This window comes from Barbus barbus (assembly GCF_936440315.1).
Source record: "Barbus barbus genome assembly, chromosome: 37".
Lineage (NCBI taxonomy): Eukaryota > Metazoa > Chordata > Actinopteri > Cypriniformes > Cyprinidae > Barbus > Barbus barbus.
In genome coordinates, this window is record NC_136715.1 from 24372089 (window position 1) to 24392478 (window position 20390).

A 20390-nucleotide genomic window follows, 5' to 3' on the forward strand; every position below is an offset into this window, starting at 1 on the left:
AAGCGGAGGAGACTAAATTCAAGTCCTATACATTTCTGCCTGAAATTTGACAATGAAACATTATGTATTTGAACCATATGTAGTCAAGGAGTCCTACTATGAAAACTATTTTGCTCAGACATATTTTAAAGAAATATTTTCAATTATATTGCGCAATAATATTGGGTGAAAAACAGTGCTGTATCACTGTGTGTATTCAGAACATACAATTGTGACACGCATTAAATTGATAACATTATCTTGGTGATACTCACCTGGTAGGATGGTACTTGTGAAGGCATGTATGGAGACAGAGAGGTCTGAGCGATCATTCTGTTTGGAGCGATGCTGTACGGAGAAGAATAAAACCTGAACATAAAAAGCAAAAACAGTAAGAAACATGAGCACATTTTGTGACATTAGCTGTTCATTTAAAAAGCCATTGAGAGTTATTGTGAAGAACACCATGCTTGCGTAATTTAATTCTTAAAGGGACAGTTCACCCCAAAAAAAAGAAAATTCTGTCATCATTTATTCACGCTCATGTTGTCGCTCCAAACCCATGAGATTTCCAATGGACTTTGATACATAAATGAAAATATTTTTAATGAAACCTGAGCGAATGAAAGTCCATGCAACCAAAATGTTCATAAACAGATCATGAGAGTAATCCATAGGAATCCAGCGGTTTAATCCAAATGTGCTTGATTGATGCACGAGAACCAATGAGGTTTATGATGACAACACGAACAAGAATATACCTTTAAATACTGCTCTAAAGCACTTTAAAAAGGAGACGCATTAAACCAGGCTCTGAGTGTGAGGATGTTGCGCTCACCCGTTCTGTAAAGCCGTTGGGTCGTACGTGAGCGTCATTCCTCCCTGAACGTGGAAAGGAAAATGACAAATTTGATATAAAATGTGCAAGGTCTGTGTAAGCACTTTGTCAGAGTCCACAAAGAGAGCTCTCATACCGTTTCACCATCTCTAGCCCAGGGTCGACCGTTCTGTAGGTACTTTGCCTGGTTCTGTCGCTTCTTTTGTCCTCCGTCAGCAAACTTGCATAACAACGGTTCTGTAGGTACTACAGGTGAAGTGTAAGAAGTAAGAGGTTATTTTTAAAAGTTCCATAATCAATAATGAATTCTTTATTTGGAATTGATATCAAATAAATGATAGATCATCTACCTGGCACTCCAGGTGGGGTTTTGATATATTTTCCATTAAAATGCTGAATGATGGCTTCACATTTCTCTGTGGACTCCATCCTGTTATACAAAGACATTAATAAAAGGTGGGATAAGTTGCAATTTGTTATGAGGATATATAGAGATTGAGCTCAGGTCAAAATACCAAATCAAATACATCAGTAAACTCTAGTTTCTCCACACCCGGTGTTATACATTATGCAGCTTGAGTGATTAAAGGGTTAGTTCACCCAAACATTCTGTCATTAATTACTCACCCTCGTGTCGTTCCAAACCCATAAGACCTTCCTTCGTTCATCTTTGGAACATACATGAAGATATTTTTGATGATGGTTAAAATAATCCATGTGACTTCAGTGGTTCAACCGGAATATTATAAAGCTACGAGAATACTTTTTGTGCTCAAAGAAAACAAAAATAATGACTTTATTCAACAATTCGTCTCCTTCGCGTCACCCTATAGCACCATTTTGGAGAGTATCACATACAATGTATGCAACGCATGTACGCAGAAACATTGTTTAGGTTCAGATCAAATGTAAATAAAGCTCTCGTAATGCATCAAAAACATCTTAATTTGTGTTCCGAAGATAAACGATGGTCTTACGGGTTTGGAACGACATGAGGGTGAATAATTAATGCCAGAATTGTCATTTTTGGGTGAACCATCCCTTTATTAAAGTACCTTGCAAATCCTACGCCTCTGCTGGTTCCGTTGGCGTCCCGTAAGATCCGAGTGGAAATCACCTGGCCGAAGGATTTGAGCATGGCCTCCAGCTCCTGCTCGTCCATGGACACGGGCAGGTTAGAGATGTACAGGTTGGTAGGGTCCTGTTCCTGTTGCTGGAAATAAACACATAACGTAAATCTGATTGACTGCACTTTTCAATCTGTAAAATATTTCATCGAAACTATAAAGTCTTTTCTACTTTTCAATTTGACATTTTCCTTCATTCCTCACACTATTAACAGTTTAACTGTCACGTCCATTTTGATTTAAGTAAACATACATGGAAAAACTAATTGTACTATTCATAGACTCATAAAGATAAAGACACAATCATAGCAGATTTTAATACAAGAGGGTTGGGTGCAATTATTAACATTTTTAGCTGTTTTTAAGTGGGACTTCAATTATAATGATACAAATACAATTATCATATATAGACCAGGTAATGGGTCAAGAACATTGATCATCTGGATACTTAAATTATGTTTATTCTGAAGATTCAATGTCTCCATTTACTCACACAATTGTTATATCATAACTAGCATTTTCTACTGCCCTCCCAGCCAAGATAAGATTATCTCTGCTGGCGACCAGCTACAGTGTTATCATCTTTTTCTTAACTTTTACCAACAACTAAGAGATAAAATAGATTATATTCTGGATTCAAATGCATGCTAAGATACATAAAAAACAAAACACTCATGCTAAAATCAAACTTTACAGCATGTAATCTCTTTTTTGTAGCAAATCATCAATTTTGCATAATCATTTATTTGTCGGAATCAAATGACAGCTCTTTCTTCTTGATCATCCCTGCAAAGAGCATTTACATCAGAGTCAAATCAGCGCACGGCTCAACGACACACAAGATCTCAGCGAGTGAAGAGAGAAACAGCAGGATGTGATAAAAAGACTGCCATGATCTTTGCTCTGTCTGTCTCTTCGCTCCTTTATCCATGACACGCTTTCCATGCTTTCTTAAAGACTTAATAAAAAAAAAGTATCCAACATATGAAACAAAATATTTATGACAGTATTTCATTAAAAATTATATTATGCAAGCTCGCTGGCTTAGTATACCAACATGTGACACTTTATTTTAAGGTTACACGTTACATACTATTATAATAACAAGCAAGTAAGCCTAAGCCAAATCCTAACCCTAACCATAGAGTAAGTACATGTAGTTAATTAATATTACTCAGTACTTAATGTATAATTACACTGTAACAAGGACACCTTAAAATAAAGTGTAAACTACTAACACACTACACTTAGACTCTCAGCCTGTATACTGTGCAAAGTATGCAATATTACTGAATGCATAGCCAGACGGTGACCTACTACTAATACTTGCCAGAATATGCAGTATACAAATGAGCACACTCCACATAAGACCGTATACCACAATGCAATGCCCTCGACTCGACCTTCTACTGCCAGTGTGATAAATGAAGCAGAAGTAATTACAGTGAGCTGCACAGATCCCTTTCTTTATGCATTATTTAATCAGACTGTCAGGTTACGCCTATAACACTCACGATATGAAATAATAGTCTTTTTTAGTCCAAAATCTAAAAGTTTGCATGTGTTTTTTGTTAAGTATCATAAATGATACATCAAGCTTTTATGGTTCATATAGTTTGCTTGGCATAGTGAGATTATCAAGATCATAATCAAGGAGGAAAAAGACCTCAATATTATTCATAAATCCAAAATATGCAATTTTATGGAATAATATTCAGGATTTTTTTCAAAAGGAACTGCAAATTGTATTTTCAATTGCGTTTTCCACATGTGGGGGCGCATAAATTGTGACATAATCCAAATGCAATCGCAAATCTTGCATTATCGTTTTTTTCCTTTCACGAACACACAGTGACTGCCACATTTCAAATGAAAAGCATAGTCCAATTGCAACTGTATTTCCCATGTGCCTGTCATATTTAAATAGCAATATTAATTGCCTTTTCACTTTCTCTGCGTCGTGCATGTAACCTGCCAAAACTCAAATGGAATCACAATTCCTTTTGGATTTGAATTTCCTATGTCTTCACGGAAAGCTGTCAATCAATGTGAGTGGGCGGGACTATACAAGGGGGCGTGTTTGTATTGGGAGGTGACGTCACTCACAGACGACCGTGCCGAATGCTTTGATCAATGCAGGTAATCGATAAAGGCTCCGCTAAAGGCAGCTGCCAATCAGTTCGTGCCTGTGTGATCGAACTGAAAACCTTTCTGGAACAATACATTATTTTTTTATTATAATAATTATAATAATCTTTTTTTTACCCCAAATGTAGCGTGCGAACAGTGGGAGCAACAACGGTACGCACAATGGGTCAATATTCACTATTACCCAAACGCTTTTCACCTGTCTCGACATCTCTCACTGTTTCTCTCATTCTGATTGATGCAAATGAGTAAACAGACACTTATTACAATACATTATTCATTTCGTTTAATCTGTAAAAGAGTGATGAAAAAACAGTGCCAATCTATATTTATCTCCCCGTTTTCCACCTTATTTATTTTGTATTATTTCATATTTTACCAGTTTTAATCAGTTATGGAGCATGCGTCCCATGGGCAGTGGCACCAAAGCATCGCGCAAGTCTCAAGATCTCTCACTGTTTACAGCCACCGGATACCGCGATTGATGCACATGATTTTTAATATTACTTCACCTTGGCTGTGGCCTGTTCTGTGACAGCTGTGCCTATCGTTGGTGTAAAGTGAAGTCTCATCTAGGGCAGGCAGAGTAGGAGTAGCAGCATTTTCTGTTTTGTCAAGTGCATCAATTGGGGTGAGAGATCTTGAGGCAGGTGCTCTATTATAAGATAGGAATAAGATATAGGTGGCAAATAGGTAAATACATGCAGATTTGCACTGTTTGTGTGCTTACAGTATGTGCCTAAATCAGAGTGCAAACAGTAAAAGATCTTGAAGCAGGTGATGTGTCTCTATTACTACGGAAGTTCTAAGCGGCCATGCATTTTTTTTCCTTTTCGTTTTCTCATGATCACGACTTTATTTTTGTTGTGATATCGACATAACAAACGTTGTTTTCTCATTAAAACTGGACTATAACGCTTTGCAACCTGGATTACCTTGAGTAATACATCGACACGCATTACAACAGACTCTACAGCACCATGAACAAGGACAAACCAGACGACAACAAAAAAAGTAAAGGCAATCTCACTCCAAACTCCAAAAGACCCCGTCCAGACTCCCTATCCAGCACAGGTACAACACCATCCACATCAGCTAAACCGCCATGCTGCACAGAGGTAAACGACATTCTACTCTCCATTGAAAACAAACTTTCCGGACTGGATGCAAGGATCGCGCTAATAGAAGTAATACACGAGGACATTCAAGAACCACGGCACAGCTTAGAATTCAGTCAAGAACAGATAGACACTCTCACCAAAGAATTTTTTTTTTTAAGGACTCTGTTCACTCTCTTACCGCTCAACTCTCCTCCGTTGTCACACAAAACAAAACCATGAAAGAGAGCATTCTGGACTTACAATCGCGAAGCATGAGGGACAATCTAGTCTTCACAGGCATTCCGGAACAAACCCCAGACGACACCGAAAAAACAGTTAAAGACTTCATGATAAAACAGCTCAAATTACCATCTGAAACTCTACAGGATATCACTTTTCACCGCGTGCATCGCATCAGATGCCAAAACAACAGCGATCGCCCACGTCCAATCACAAAATTCGAACATTATAAACAAAAAGAACTGGTTCAGAGGCAAGGCAGACAACTCAAAGCACAAACTACAGACTCAACGATCAATATCCAAAGGACATTCTCAAGCGTCGAAAACATCTCTTCCCAATCCGAAAAAAAATGATGAAAAACACCCAAATCAAAATGATAAACTCATTTCTTAACCGTATCAATCTGCCACAACTGAATGAACACCAAAGAAATAGCCTAGAATCAGCCATCTTCTTACAGCACTGCAACACATGCCTAATAATAAAGCACCAGGTCCTGAAGGATTCCCCGCTGAGTTCTACAAACACTTTTGGTCCACTCTATCACCACTCTTCATCAGAACGTTAACAAGAATTAAAACTCCCAGCTAATATGAATACTGCCACAATTTCACTTCTTCTCAAACCCAAGAAAGATCCAAAATTACCATCAAGCTACCGTCCCATTTCTCTGATCAATGCTGACATTAAAATCATCGCCAAAGTATTATCCCATAGAATAGAAAAGGTCACACCATCTATAATACACCCAGATCAAACCGGTTTCATTAAAGGTAGACTAGCATTCACCAATACACGCAGACTATTCAACTTAATTTCTCAAAAGCCATCATAGCCACTCTGGATGCAGAAAAAGCTTTTGACAGGGTCAACTGGAAATTCCTGCTTTCCACATTAGAGAGGTTTGGTTTTGGGGAGTCATTCATTAATTGGATTAAACATCTATATACAGCACCTTCAGCCACTGTCATCACTAATGGACTAACATCACGTAGCTTCACACTGCACCGCGGGACTAGACAAGGATGCCCACTCTCTCCCTCATTATTCACCATTTGTATCGAACCATTAGCAGCAGCCATCCGCCAAAACAGCTACATTAAAGGAGTTCAAACATTAAACATACAGCACAAAATCAGTCTTTACGCAGATGACGTATTACTATATTTACAAGGTCCCTCATCATCATTACAAGTAACAATTAAACGTATTGATTCATTTTCGAACATTTCTGAATACTCTGGAGTAAATCTTCCATTCTTTCATTAAATCACAATAGCTTGGATGTGACATCCCAGACATCACCTATCCCTCTATGCACCAATCACATCACATATTTAGGCATTAATATTTCCCCCAGGCTGTCAGAGCTGGCTAGTCTTAATTTCACCCCATTACTCAAAACAATAAATGATCTTCAACGCTGGATGAATTTACCATTATACATTATGGGCAGAATATCAATAATCAAAATGACTATACTCCCTAAACTAAACTATTTATTCTCAATGATCCCAACACAACCCACCCTCACCTGGTTTAAATCTTTAGACTCTATTATTATCAAATTTTACTGGAAAAATAAGACCCCAAGAATTAAACTAGCTACGTTACAGAAACCAAAAACACGAGGATTGGAAGCACCACATTTCTACCACTACTCTCTGGCTAATCAGCTTCAACAGATATACAAATGCATTCACCCAAACTCATCAGAAAGCATATGGCTAGATATTGAGCAAACAATTTGTAAGGATATTCTAATTTCAGATTTACCATTAGTCAGACAATCAACAAACACTCCTGTTTTAGACAATACAAACAGTCAGTTACTCCTGGTAGCGCTAGCTATCGCCAAGAAAACTATCCTCATGAACTGGAAATCAAGAAAATCCATACATATTGCATCCTGGAAAAACCTACTAATTGATTACATCTCAATGGAAAATCTATCCAATTCATCTCATAATACAGTAGAATTACACCCCTTCAGCTCTCATCACCCTCCAGCAGTCATAAATCTGCTGACCTTCTTTGTCTGAGACCAATCACAACAACACATCCCCACCTAAACTACTATTTGAACTTAATTGGAATATTAATCTTTGAGTTTTGGGAAGGGGTGGAGGACAACATCGATAAGATTTTTTCTTCTTCTTCATCTTTTTTGTTTGTCCTCCGGTCCCCAGTAGGCTATGACATCCAGGTCTGTATCTGGTGTGGTGGAGTTGCAATACGGGTGGGTGGCTGTGAGGTGGGGCTTGTGTCTCCCCGCCGTCTCCCTGAGCTATCGCTTCCACTGCCACTTGCCCAGGCTGGTTCTGACTTCCCTCCCCCCCATTATTAAACATCAATTTATAATTCACAACTAATATTACTAATATTATTATTTTTACTTGCCCTCTTCATTGTCCTCCACCCTCTCCCAGTTTTCATGAAATCATCATTATTATTATTATTATCATTATGATTAATATTATTATGGTTATTATTGGTGCTAATAACATTTGTTGTATTTATTATTACTATTATTATTATTCGTCTTTATTTATTTTTTTATTTTTTACACTACTTATATCTGTTATCAATCTATTATGATGCTATTTCAGTTGTATGCTTCCTTCCCCAATCCTAGACACAATGACAGACACATGTACGCACATTAGAGCCCTGCATTTCGGCCCGGGCCCGATGGGCCCCGACTTTTTTTACGCCTCTAGGGCCGGGCCTCGGGCCAATTTCCAAGTCATAGTTCAGAGGCGGGCCGGGCATCGGGCCTGTTTTGGGTTTCTCCTTATTTTTATATTGTAGACATCTATCGATTAGTAATGAAAAAAATCGCCGCGCTGGTGGAAACAACAGGAGACCGTGCCGCGACTGAGAGCAGCTGGATGGTGTTTAGTGTCCAGCAGCGAGTGACTTCAGCGCAGCAGAATAGTTCTGCTTCAAATGCACGCAATAGACTAAAGCTTGCTGTAAAACCCCAGCAAACATAACCATGAATGTGTCTGCGCGAAATATTAAGGAGATATTTGAATGATTTACTAATAGAGTCCGTGTCGCAAGGATGAAGTTGCTGATCCTGACTCACCGTCTCCTCATTACACGCGCCTTTAGAGAGAAATGTATCTTTATTGATTATGATTAAGATTATAATAAGAGTATTTGTTTTCAATTTTTTTTTATTTCGTTAAGTGATAATTTAAAGCTTTCTATAGATATATTTATCATGTCTGTGAGGCATGTATTCGCTCAGCTTCGGTTCATTTTTGTGAAGCGCTCCTGTTCAAGATGAGACGCAGAAAGCGCATCATGTTTGGTTTCTTTGTTTTACAAAAGAACTACCTTTTGTTGGTATTGTGAGTGCACACAAATACAAGTAGACCCTTTACAGGTCCCAATGATGTATTACTCTTGCCTTTATCAAAAAAAAAAAAATGACTGTAGGCTATTTTAATTTGTTTCCACTGAAAACAATGCAAGTGTTTGCTGGTGCCTCCATGTCCTGCAGAGCGCGCTTTAGCTTCCTCTCTCCGCACAAACTTACATAGGCTATAGGCTAGCGCACATTATTATTGTAGCACAGGTTTAACGTTTAAACATTGTTATATGCTTGAACTGTTTTAGTATATCTATAGATGTTATTTTAGGCAAGTCGTGATGATTTGAGAAGGCTAAATTGATCAAACATAGGCTATGATCAGCTCATGCAGCTGGCCGCTTGGTCGTTACTTAAAAAAAAAAAAAAAAACTTATAGGTTATTTAACGAACAAAAATGCTCCAAACGTTTTTCTAAATTAGCTTAATAAAAAAAACTAAAAATATAATAATTTTGCCATTACACACAAAACGGAACTATTTTAATAGCCGAAACAGTAGTATAAACTGTTTTAGGAGAAGGGGGAAAAAAGACGGGCTCGGGCCGGTAATTCTGATGAGCTGTCGGACGTGGGCCGGGCTAGGGCCTCAGCGTTTCGGACCAAGGCCGGGCTAGGGCCTAAATTTGAGGCCCGTGCAGGGCTCTAGCGCACACACACACACACACACGCGCACACACACACACTCACACACACACACACACACGTATGCTCACAGACATATGAATGCAAATACAGGAGTTAATCTGAACGGACTTGTCATGTTGGCCATCAGTATATATGTTTATTTGTCTGTGTTTCTGCATTTTGAAGAAACCATAAGTGTAGAATTGCACTGTCTGTTTACTCATTTGCATCAACACGGTCGTCTTTATAACAGTATAGCAGATACTTACATAAAACACATAAACATCAGTCACTACATCTCCCAATTATGTCTTAGTGAGATGATATTTCAATCCTTAGTTTTATGATTAAAGCTCTGTAGTTTTTAAACATATAATGTAATGCAATACAGTGAACAAATGTTCCTCAAAAGCCAGATGATCATATTTGATACTCACATCTGAACATCTAAAAAACCAAGTAAAGCAAAGTTGCTTCAGTGCAATAAGTGTTCATCTTCAAAATAAGTAACAATATAAAAGTTTTTCCCACATTTACTTAAAAATCAGTAAAGAATTAAAAAACAAACAAACAAAAGACATGAAGAACAAGCTAAAGGTGGATGTTTTTTCAGTTATATTAAAGGCATTTTACTTGCTAAAAAAATATAAACTTTCAATCAGACAACAGAAAGCATGTAGTAGGTTGTGTGCAACAGGTTTAACAACAAAGTGTTGATCATGTTGATAATTTAGAAATATGACGGATGTCAATCACATGACATCACAATATAGCACAGTTCTGTTGGAAATGTTAACTGTGGAAAATCACCTACTGCTTAGTCTTTTTAATAGGTAGCTATTCCGTTTCAAACATGAACTCATGTAAAGTTCATTCTTTGCCTCTATGGGAGCTGTGCAGTGATGCATTGAACAGATGTATTGTGTGTTAAGGCATAACCAGAATGTATTCCATTAGTCAGCATCCACTGTGTTTTATAGTTATCTTAAAACAATTAAAACAGGAGTAATTTATTCAAAATTGCTAGCAGAGAGAGATGACAAATTAGTCAGTTTATTTAATTACACTTTATTTTAAGGGGACGTTGTTACAGTGTAATTACTCAAATAAGTGTAATAAGAGTAATATTAATAAACTAATGCATCATTTATTGTTATTGTAGCAAGTTCAGAATCCAATCAGAATCAGAAAGTGCTTTATTGCCAAGCGTGCTTACAGAAGCTTCCAGGTCACAGACAGGGTGACAAGTGACAAGACACAGATAACAAGCGATTAAAAATAAATATGTAAAAAACAATACGCAATAGACAAAAATACATAGTTCATGTAACATTTGTTACTACATCACATTAAAATGAAGTGTTACCATTCGTTCTTTCAATAAAATGTGTGCAGATTCACTGTATGGATGTATACCTCTCTGTGTGTATGTGTGTGTGTGTGTGTGTGTATGACCTTAGCACACTCCCCTGGTGTCGTACAAAAGGGAGTCTGGGAGACACAGAGGGATCACAACACACACACACACACCGCAGCTAAATGGCAAACAATGCCACAAAACATGCCAGAGAAAAGACTCAGACAGCCAAGAGACATATACATATCTTTATCTAGTCAAATGTGTGTCATTTTATCTTATCAGTGGGAATAAAGATGTGTGTGTGCGCGTGTGTGTATGATTAAACCAGCCAAACATTATCTAACCAATATCAACTAACCTCATGATAAAACACAAAGCTTGACTCGTGTCCATGAGGCCATTCGACAGGTATGTAACAGTGGTTTTGTACATGTAAATGTGCACATACTTTTAGTTTGTGGTAAAATGTGGGTAGCACTATATTTTACATTGCTGTTCTGCATTTACAACACTGTTTAAAAGTCTTAACATTACATTTTGTGTATATACCTGTGATCAAAGCTGAATTTTCAGCATCATTATTCCAGTCTTCAGTGTCACATGATCCTTCAGAAATCATTCCAATATGCAGTAGAGGTCAAACAATTAATCGGGCCAATTTTTGGCATTTTTTAATTAATCGGCATCAGCCGATTGTGCGCAAATTAGGCAGATTTATAGGCAGGCGCATCTGCAGGCAGCTAAGCGTTGTTGTGGAACGCTGTATCGGAGAACCTCTCTCCCTCTGGATCAGGTGTGCCTCACAGGTTCTGAAAAGTGAAGCTGCGGGCTCTTTGATCGTCCCCTGGTGGCTGGCTGCAGTACAGGTCATAAACCCCGCCCTCTCCATGTAAATAAATGGGACTTGAGTCAAAAAAAAAAAAATTACACTTCCAGTACAATTTTTCGAAATATGGTTTTGGTCATTTAAGGTAGTTGTTATCATGCTGATATATGTTCAATTGTTAATTTTTGTGATAAGTTTCATTTTAGCTAGTAATTTGATGCTATAAAAATGGGGTGTGTTGTTATGGTGGATTGGGTCTGCGGGAGTTTGGGCGGGAGTGTGATTCCGTGGCTCCACCTCACGACACTACTGCACAGACACTGGGCTCCAAACGAATCTCTACTGCGCAGACACTGGCTCCAAATGAATTTCTACTGCACAGACTCTAGCTCCAAACGAATCTCTACTGTGCAGACTCGGGCTCCAAACGAATCTCTACTGTGCAGACTCTGGCTCCAAACGAATCTCTACTGTGCAGACTCTGGCTCCAAACGAATCTCTACTGTGCAGACTCTGGCTTCAAACAAATCTCTACTGTGCAGACTCTGGCTCCAAACAAATCTCTACTGTGCAGACTCTGGCTCCAAACAAATCTCTACTGTGCAGACTCTGGCTCCAAACAAATCTCTACTGTGCAGACTCTGGCTTCAAACAAATCTCTGCTGCGCAGACTCTAGCTCCAAACGAACCTCTGCTGCGCAGACTCTGGCTCCAAATTAATTTCTACTGCACAGACTCTAGCTCCAAATTAATCTCTACTGCGCAGACTCTGGCTCCAAACGAATCCCTACTGCGCAGACTCTAGCTCCAAACGAATCTCTACTGTGCAGACTCTGGCTCCAAACGAATCTCTACTGCGCCAACTCTGGCTCAAAACGAATCTCTACTGCGCAGACTTGGCTCCAAACGAATCTCTACTGCGCCGAATCTGGCTCAAAATGAATCTCTACTGCGCAGACTCTAGCTCCAAACGAATCTCTGCTGCGCAGACTCTGGCTCCAAACGAATCTCTACTGCGCAGACTCTGGCTCCAAGCCAATCTCTACTGCGCAGACTCTGGCTCCAAACGAATCTCTACTGCGCAGACTCTGGCTCTAAACGAATCTCTACTGCGCAGACTCTGGCTCCAAACGAATCTCTACTGCGCAGACTCTGGCTCCAAACGAATTTCTACTGCGCCGACTCTGGCTCCAAGCGAATCTCTACTGCGCAGACTGTAGCTCCAAATGAATTTCTACTGCGCAGACTCTGGCTCCAAACGAATCTCTACTGCGCAGACTTTGGCTCAAAACGAATCTCTACTGCACAGACTCTGGCTCAAAACGAATCTCTACTGCGCCGACTCTGGCTCCAAACGAATCTCTACTGTGCAGACTCTGGCTTCAAACGAATCTCTACTGTGCAGACTCTAGCTCCAAACGAATCTCTACTGTGCAGACTCTGGCTTCAAACGAATCTCTACTGTGCAGACTCTAGCTCCAAACGAATCTCTACTGTGCAGACTCTAGCTCCAAACGAATCTCTACTGTGCAGACTCTAGCTCCAAACGAATCTCTACTGTGCAGACTCTGGCTCCAAACAAATCTCTACTGTGCAGACTCTGGCTCCAAACAAATCTCTACTGTGCAGACTCTGGCTCCAAACAAATCTCTACTGTGCAGACTCTGGCTCCAAACAAATCTCTACTGTGCAGACTCTGGCTCCAAACAAATCTCTACTGTGCAGACTCTGGCTCCAAACAAATCTCTACTGTGCAGACTCTGGCTTCAAACGAACCTCTGCTGCGCAGACTCTAGCTCCAAACGAACCTCTGCTGCGCAGACTCTGGCTCCAAATTCATTTCTACTGCACAGACTCTAGCTCCAAATTAATCTCTACTGCGCAGACTCTGGCTCCAAACGAATCCCTACTGCGCAGACTCTAGCTCCAAACGAATCTCTACTGTGCAGACTCTGGCTCCAAATGAATCTCTACTGCGCCAACTCTGGCTCAAAACGAATCTCTACTGCGCAGACTTGGCTCCAAACGAATCTCTACTGCGCCGACTCTGGCTCAAAACGAATCTCTACTGCGCAGACTCTAGCTCCAAACGAATCTCTGCTGCGCAGACTCTGGCTCCAAACGAATCTCTACTGCGCAGACTCTGGCTCTAAACGAATCTCTACTGCGCAGACTCTGGCTCCAAACGAATCTCTACTGCGCCGACTCTGGCTCCAAGCGAATCTCTACTGCGCAGACTGTAGCTCCAAATGAATTTCTACTGCGCAGACTCTGGCTCCAAACGAATCTCTACTGCGCAGACTTTGGCTCAAAACGAATCTCTACTGCGCCGACTCTGGCTCAAAACGAATCTCTACTGCGCCGACTCTGGCTCCAAACGAATCTCTACTGTGCAGACTCTGGCTTCAAACAAATCTCTGCTGCGCAGACTCTGGCTCCAAACGAATCTCTACTGCGCAGACTCTGGCTCCAAGCCAATCTCTACTGCGCAGACTCTGGCTCCAAACGAATCTCTACTGCGCAGACTCTGGCTCTAAACGAATCTCTACTGCGCAGACTCTGGCTCCAAATGAATTTCTACTGCGCAGACTCTGGCTCCAAACGAATCTCTACTGCGCCGACTGTGGCTCAAAACGAATTTCTACTGCACAGACTCTGGCTCAAAACGAATCTCTACTGCGCCGACTCTGGCTCCAAACGAATCTCTACTGCGCCGACTCTGGCTCCAAACGAATCTCTACTGCGCAGACTCTGGCTCAAAACGAATCTCTACTGCGCAGACTCTGGCTCAAAACGAATCTCTATACTGAAGAGGACAGTGGTCATATTGGGATCCTTTGGCTTCACTTTTCTATAGTGGAAGGAAGTGGAGATGCGTCGTCCATCTTTTTTTTGTTCAGTCTATGCTCTGGCTGCGTGAGACCACAGCTTACACTCTGCAGCCGCAGCTTGTTCACACACAGCTTCAGCTAACAATGGGAGGGGAAAAACAGATAATTTCAAAAGTGTAATTACATTTTACCCTATTAGAATTGATGCATTTGCATGTGAAAGTAGAAACACGTGCAATTCAGACTAAACTTCTGGGCTGATTATAACGTGCACGTTAACTTTCCTCATGAAATGTGTCTGTGGGTCCAACAATAGCCTCCCTGATGTCATCGCTCGTGGCCAGTGCACGCTTAAACCCAAAACATGCTGCACGATATTAGCAATCCTGTAAGATCACTGAATGCCACACTGTGTGACATGGATCTAATAAACTTGGCCACGATATGTGTGTAGACTGTATGATGAGGACACTTACTGACTCGTACGCTACGACGCATGTTACTATAGTAGAATAAAATGTTATCAGCATGCGCTAGTGGTAAACAAAAAGAGCATGATGAATCACACTTTAGCAGTTGTATTTGCATGTGTGCTGAAAAAAGTGGAAACGGCGAAGAGGAAGGGATAAGAGCTTGAGGCAAGCAGTTTTATGTTTTAGCGCCATGTCGCGTTGATTTCATGTCGCATTTTTATTGGTTGGTCAGTAAACATGGATCATAACTGCAAACACACTGTGCGATGATTATGCTGTATCGTAGGCTATCTTTGGTCGCAAGACCGTGACAACGGCCGTCTTTGAAACTCTCTCACTGTACGACGAAGGATCATCGATTAGGAGCCATGATCACAGATATTGCCACGATTGTCATCTGGGACAGCCGAAAATCATGCAGTGTGTTTAGGGCTTTAAGCAGTTATGAGCAGCAGGCTGTGTAATATAAGTTAACTCTTTTATTTTTGTTATTACTGACTTATAGCAGTGTTCAGTGTTTCTCATACATTGAGTTATTTGTGGCGGCTCGTCACAATATCAAAACTGACCGCCACAAATAGATTTTCCAAAAGGCTTATAATTATACTTTGTTGAATAAACTGAGCACTGCAGTGACTGCACGTTTCAAAATTAAAATGCAGTGCGGGTGTTTTTATATGAATGTATCTTTGAAAAGAACAGACCGTCTTCAGAAAAGCTACTATGTCATTTTCATTTCATCTTTCCTGTAATGCCTGATAAAGTAGAGGCTGATTTGATTGCAGCCGTTACCGGGGAAACCGCTATATTTCCCGCTCCAGCAGCGCCTCCTGCTGGCAGAGAATGAATTTGCATTTGCAAGTCTGTGGTAAACACTGGTGTCTGTCAACAAACATAAACAAAAAGCATGCTTCAGAACTGTTTTGAGAAGGTGCTTAAGGGGGGGGGGGTGCTTAAAATTTCTAAATATGGGCATCGACCAGAGAAAAACCCATATCGGTTGACCTCAAATATTCAGATTTGCTGCTCAAAAAACATTTCTGATTATTATCAATGTTGTTTTTGCTGTTTAATACTTTTTGTGGAAACGTTATAGTTTTTCTTTCAGTATTCAACCATTATACATTTTTTTAGCATTTTTTTAAAGAATAGAAAGTTCAAAAGTACAGCATTTATTTGAAATATATATATTTTTTGCAATACTATAATTGTCTTTACTGTCACTTTTAATTTAATGCACAATTTCTCAACAAAAGTGTAAATATATAAAAAATAAGCTAAAAAGGTTTGGGATAAGTATATACTTTTTACTTTATTTTTAATTTTGTATATAAAAAGTTGTGTTTTCTTTTTAATAAAAAAAACAAAAATGTGCAAAGGTTTCATTTTGGGTCAAAAATAATAATACTAGATTTTCTTTAAAACTAACAGAAGCGAACGTGTGTATGAGAAGACATTAAATAGTCTCAAAACGACATAAACAACACACGGCCTTAGACTGTGTGCAGCAAGTCTTATTTGCACACTGTTTTACGTTCATTTCTGGTCCGGTCTAAACTGCTGTGGCGTGAATCATATGACATTCAGTTTTGGAGACAATCGAGGCACAGCGATTTATTAGGCCTTAACTGCTCGAACGGAAACACGTCAGTGGAGACCGAGGTCTGAGAATCTAGGCATTTCTAGGCATGAGAGCTGGAATTCATGAAATAAACAAAGATAGGGACGTAACAATTAACTGTGAACCGGTTGAAAATCTATTCGAATATGTGATGATTCAAATCAGTTGAGATGCCAAACAAATCGCGACATACAATTGGAGTAGGAGTTTATAGGAATGTATCTCGGAGGGGAACTGACTGTCTTTAGAAAATTGACGTGGTATTTTCCTTTCATCTTGCCTCTGAACGATTCATATTAAAGTAAAGATACAGGAAATGCTGCTGTTCATAAGCGCCACCTGCTGGCAGAGAGTGACTTTGCATCTCATTCAGCTCGTCTGCTGTTTCCTTCAGATATGTTTTATGTAGTATAGTTTCACAAAACTAATGTCAGACCATTCTGTTTTTGCTTCAAATTTCGAAATTTCGAAATTTCAATTAAAAACTGCTCATATGCTTCATCTTTATTTAGATCATTATTAAATGCAGTGGTGGTTTCCTCTCATTTTAAATGAAAAGACCACAGACAAAGCCTTAGTTTGTTTATATGAAGATATTTCTTTTATTTGTGTAACTTGCTTATTTGATTTGGCGTTTGTTTCAAAATTTCAATTTAGTTTTGCTATATTTCAATTTCACAAAGAAATGTGCAGCAATAGCCTAATAAATGGACACCTTCTCTTTTACTGTAAAATGTCTTCAGTCGTATTTTGTTAAAAAAAAAATTGTGAGAAAATCGAATCGTGAGTTGAGTGAATCGTCGCTGCACGCTGCTGAAGCATCAAACGCAATCAGAGGTTTATGTGCTGAATGGACATTATGTTCATGTTTTTTTTTCTGTAAAAGTCTACCTTTGCCATCTGAGCTTGAACCCCGCTGGCCTTGAGCGCCGTCACAGCCTTCTGTGCTGCTGCAGGACTGTCAAAATCCACAAAGCCATAGCCTGCACACACAAATCAATACATAAAATCAATAAATGTGTGTCAAATGCATAGTTTACATCATTGTAAATGAAACATTGAGAATTGAGGAGTGATTCTCTCAAGAACATAAAGCCTCTATTCACCCACCTTTGCACTTGTTGGTAGTTTTGTCCAGAATAGCCTTGGTGGACACAATCTTTCCATACCTATAAAAAACAATAAAAATACAAAGACTGGAATATAAAATCTTATCAGCCCCAAACTTTTGAACGGTAGAGTACATGATATTACAACAAAGAAGCAACAGTTGTAAAGGCATTTAATACATCAGCTAATGAATGCTAAATGCACAATTTCTCTTTTTTTTCTGATAATGCTTATTATGTATTGACCTGTGAGAAATGAGTAAAAATATGAGGCATTTCACAAATATTTAGTTAAATGTACATCATCTCTATGCAGTTTGAGCATGTTTGGCAAATGCTGAGATTATTCCTGATATTACGACTTTTCGATTCAACACCAAACATATTTTCCCATTTTTATAACCAACTCTTTAAATATCCTTTATGCTTTTTCAAACATTCCCATAAAGATGGCAAGTGTCAGAACTGGCAGTGAATCTCGTATGACTCACATTCACAGTGTTTCTGCATGTAAAGCTGGCCAAACACACACCTCCCACGCTTGTGAATGACTCTGAGGGAGATCTCCGTGCTCCAACCGGCTTCAAAGCTACTGTATGTTGAGCTATTTCCATGTAGACAAAACAATTTGTCTGGGCTTTTCTCCAACACACCTGTCTGTCTGTCTCTCCGTTTGTCTGCCCTGTTACTGAAAAGAGCCAAGTACACTACACTACGAACAAGACATCTCTTTCAATTAGCCAATATTCAGATGTTACCTCTACAGGCCAGGATGGATGATGCATCACATATTTAATTAACATCAAGATTTTAAGTTAAAGTTTATAAGAGTGTCTTGGGTATTATACTGATATGAGTATTAACTACACTCTTAAAAATAAAGGTGCTTCACGATGCCATAGAATAGCCCTTTTATCTAAATGGCTCCATAAAGAACCTTTAACATCTGAAGAACCTTTCTGTTTCACAAAATATTCTTTGTGGCAAATAAGGTTCTTCAGATTATAAAATGGTAAGCAAGAGATGGTTCTTTAAAGAACCTTTGACTGAATGGTTCTTTGTGGAAGAAATGGTTCTTTCGCTTGAAGAACCTTTTGAAGCACCATTATTTTTAAGAGTGTATGAAAATGATTAATTCATTTTGTAGTATTTTATTTTTTATTTTCCCACATTTCCCATGTTTTGTGCTTTTGTTGTTAGCACTCTAGTTTAGTTGGGGTTGAGTTTTAGTAATGGCTTCTTTAGAGGATTTCCTAAAGGAGCCTTCAGAAGAGTTGCTTGCGCTTTTTACAAAGGATCAACTCTTGCAGTTGGCCCCTCAGTATGATATTACTGTTCCAAGTAGTGAGAAGCGACTGGAAGATAGTGTGAAGGAAATCGTCAGAATTGACATGGGTGTTTTGAAAGTTAAGCCAGCTTCCCTACCATCTATGACTGCTCCTTTGTCTGGAGGTGCAATTCAATTGAGGCTTAAGGAATAAGGTAGATTGTCAAATTCAAAAATTTGGGCTGATTTGGATTCTCATTTGTCTTAAATCCTTCTGAGCGTACTGATATTATTCAATTGATTTGCCAACATTTGGGCCTGTTCTCTGACGTTCCAACTTGCACTAAAGTGCTAGAGCAGGGGTGTCAAACTCAGTTCCTGGAGGGCCGGAGCCCTGATCAAGTCCTTCAGGCTTATTTGAAAACGTCTCAGGTTAAGTATGTAACCATGGTTCCCTGAAGGGAACGAGACGCTGCGTCGAAAACGCATATGGGAACGCCTTCAGCGTGACCAGGCTCTGAATATGATGTGTAATCAGTCAAACAAGGGCGAGGCGTCACGGGCGGGGTGACGTCACGGCCAGGAAGCATATACGCACGTGCGGCGGAGCCGGCTTCAGCTTCAAGTCATGAAGCAAGCGCTGGCAGGGATGCCGGAAGTGTGGCAACGCGACGCAGCATCTCGTTCCCTTCAGGGAACCATGGTTACATACGTAACCTGAGACGTTCCCTTCCAGGAACTTCGAGCTGAGTCGAAAACGCATATGGGAACGAGATAACAACGCCGCCAGACTGACAAGTCCCTGCCTGGTGTCAGGACGAAAGGACAGAGGAGCCGGGAGTGGCTCGGATGTCGAGGTCATAGAACCTAACGAAAGTCAGGGGCGTGGACCACCCAGCTGCGTTGCAGATGTCCTGCATGGAACACCTGCCCAGAAGGCCTTGGAGGCCGCCACACCTCGGGTTGAGTGCGCTCTGACTCCCACCGGCGGGGGGAGCTCAGAGGCCTCGTATGCCAAAGCCATGGCACCCACAATCCACCTACTAAGAGGAGGGCTTCGTAGCAGGAAGACCCCTCTTAGGCGGACCATAGCACACGGGCAGCTGGTCCGGTTTCTCCACAGGGAGGACCTGTGGATGTATGCGTCTAGTGCTCGCACTGGACACATACGGTTGTGCTTCTCCTGGTCTGGCTCCCCGAAGGGAGGAGGACAGAAGGCCTGCAGTACGACCGGCTGTGGAACGACCGATGGGACCTTCGGAACATACCCCACGCGGGGGTAGAGGAATACTTTCGCCGAACCGGGCGCAAAGTGAATAGAGGCCGTAGTCAGGGCCTGAAGGTCACTCACCCTCCTCAGAGAGGTGATAGCCAATAAGAAAACGGTCTTGATAGTGAGGAGTCTCTCAGTTATCTCCAGAATGGGCTCGAAAGGTGCATTGCACAGAGCCTCCAGAACCACA

At 40.3% G+C, this 20390-nt stretch overlaps 1 protein-coding gene across 2 annotated transcripts in view; it reads right to left on the reverse strand.

The window, feature by feature from the left end:
* Positions 1–20390, reverse strand: part of LOC306856926 (RNA-binding motif, single-stranded-interacting protein 2-like) — a 59459-nt gene that overhangs the window by 12337 nt on the left and 26732 nt on the right. For both annotated transcript variants that reach the window (XR_013783048.1, XM_079396482.1), the window contains exons 3-9: positions 17662–17720; positions 17443–17534; positions 1873–2030; positions 1168–1247; positions 954–1063; positions 818–861; positions 255–348 (exon numbers count right to left, since the gene is read on the reverse strand). Coding sequence is in view for 1 of the 2 variants with exons in the window: in XM_079396482.1 (XP_079252608.1) it covers positions 255–348; positions 818–861; positions 954–1063; positions 1168–1247; positions 1873–2030; positions 17443–17534; positions 17662–17720 (637 nt within the window). In the remaining variant the exon portion in view is untranslated. The remainder of the gene's footprint in view (positions 1–254; positions 349–817; positions 862–953; positions 1064–1167; positions 1248–1872; positions 2031–17442; positions 17535–17661; positions 17721–20390) is intronic.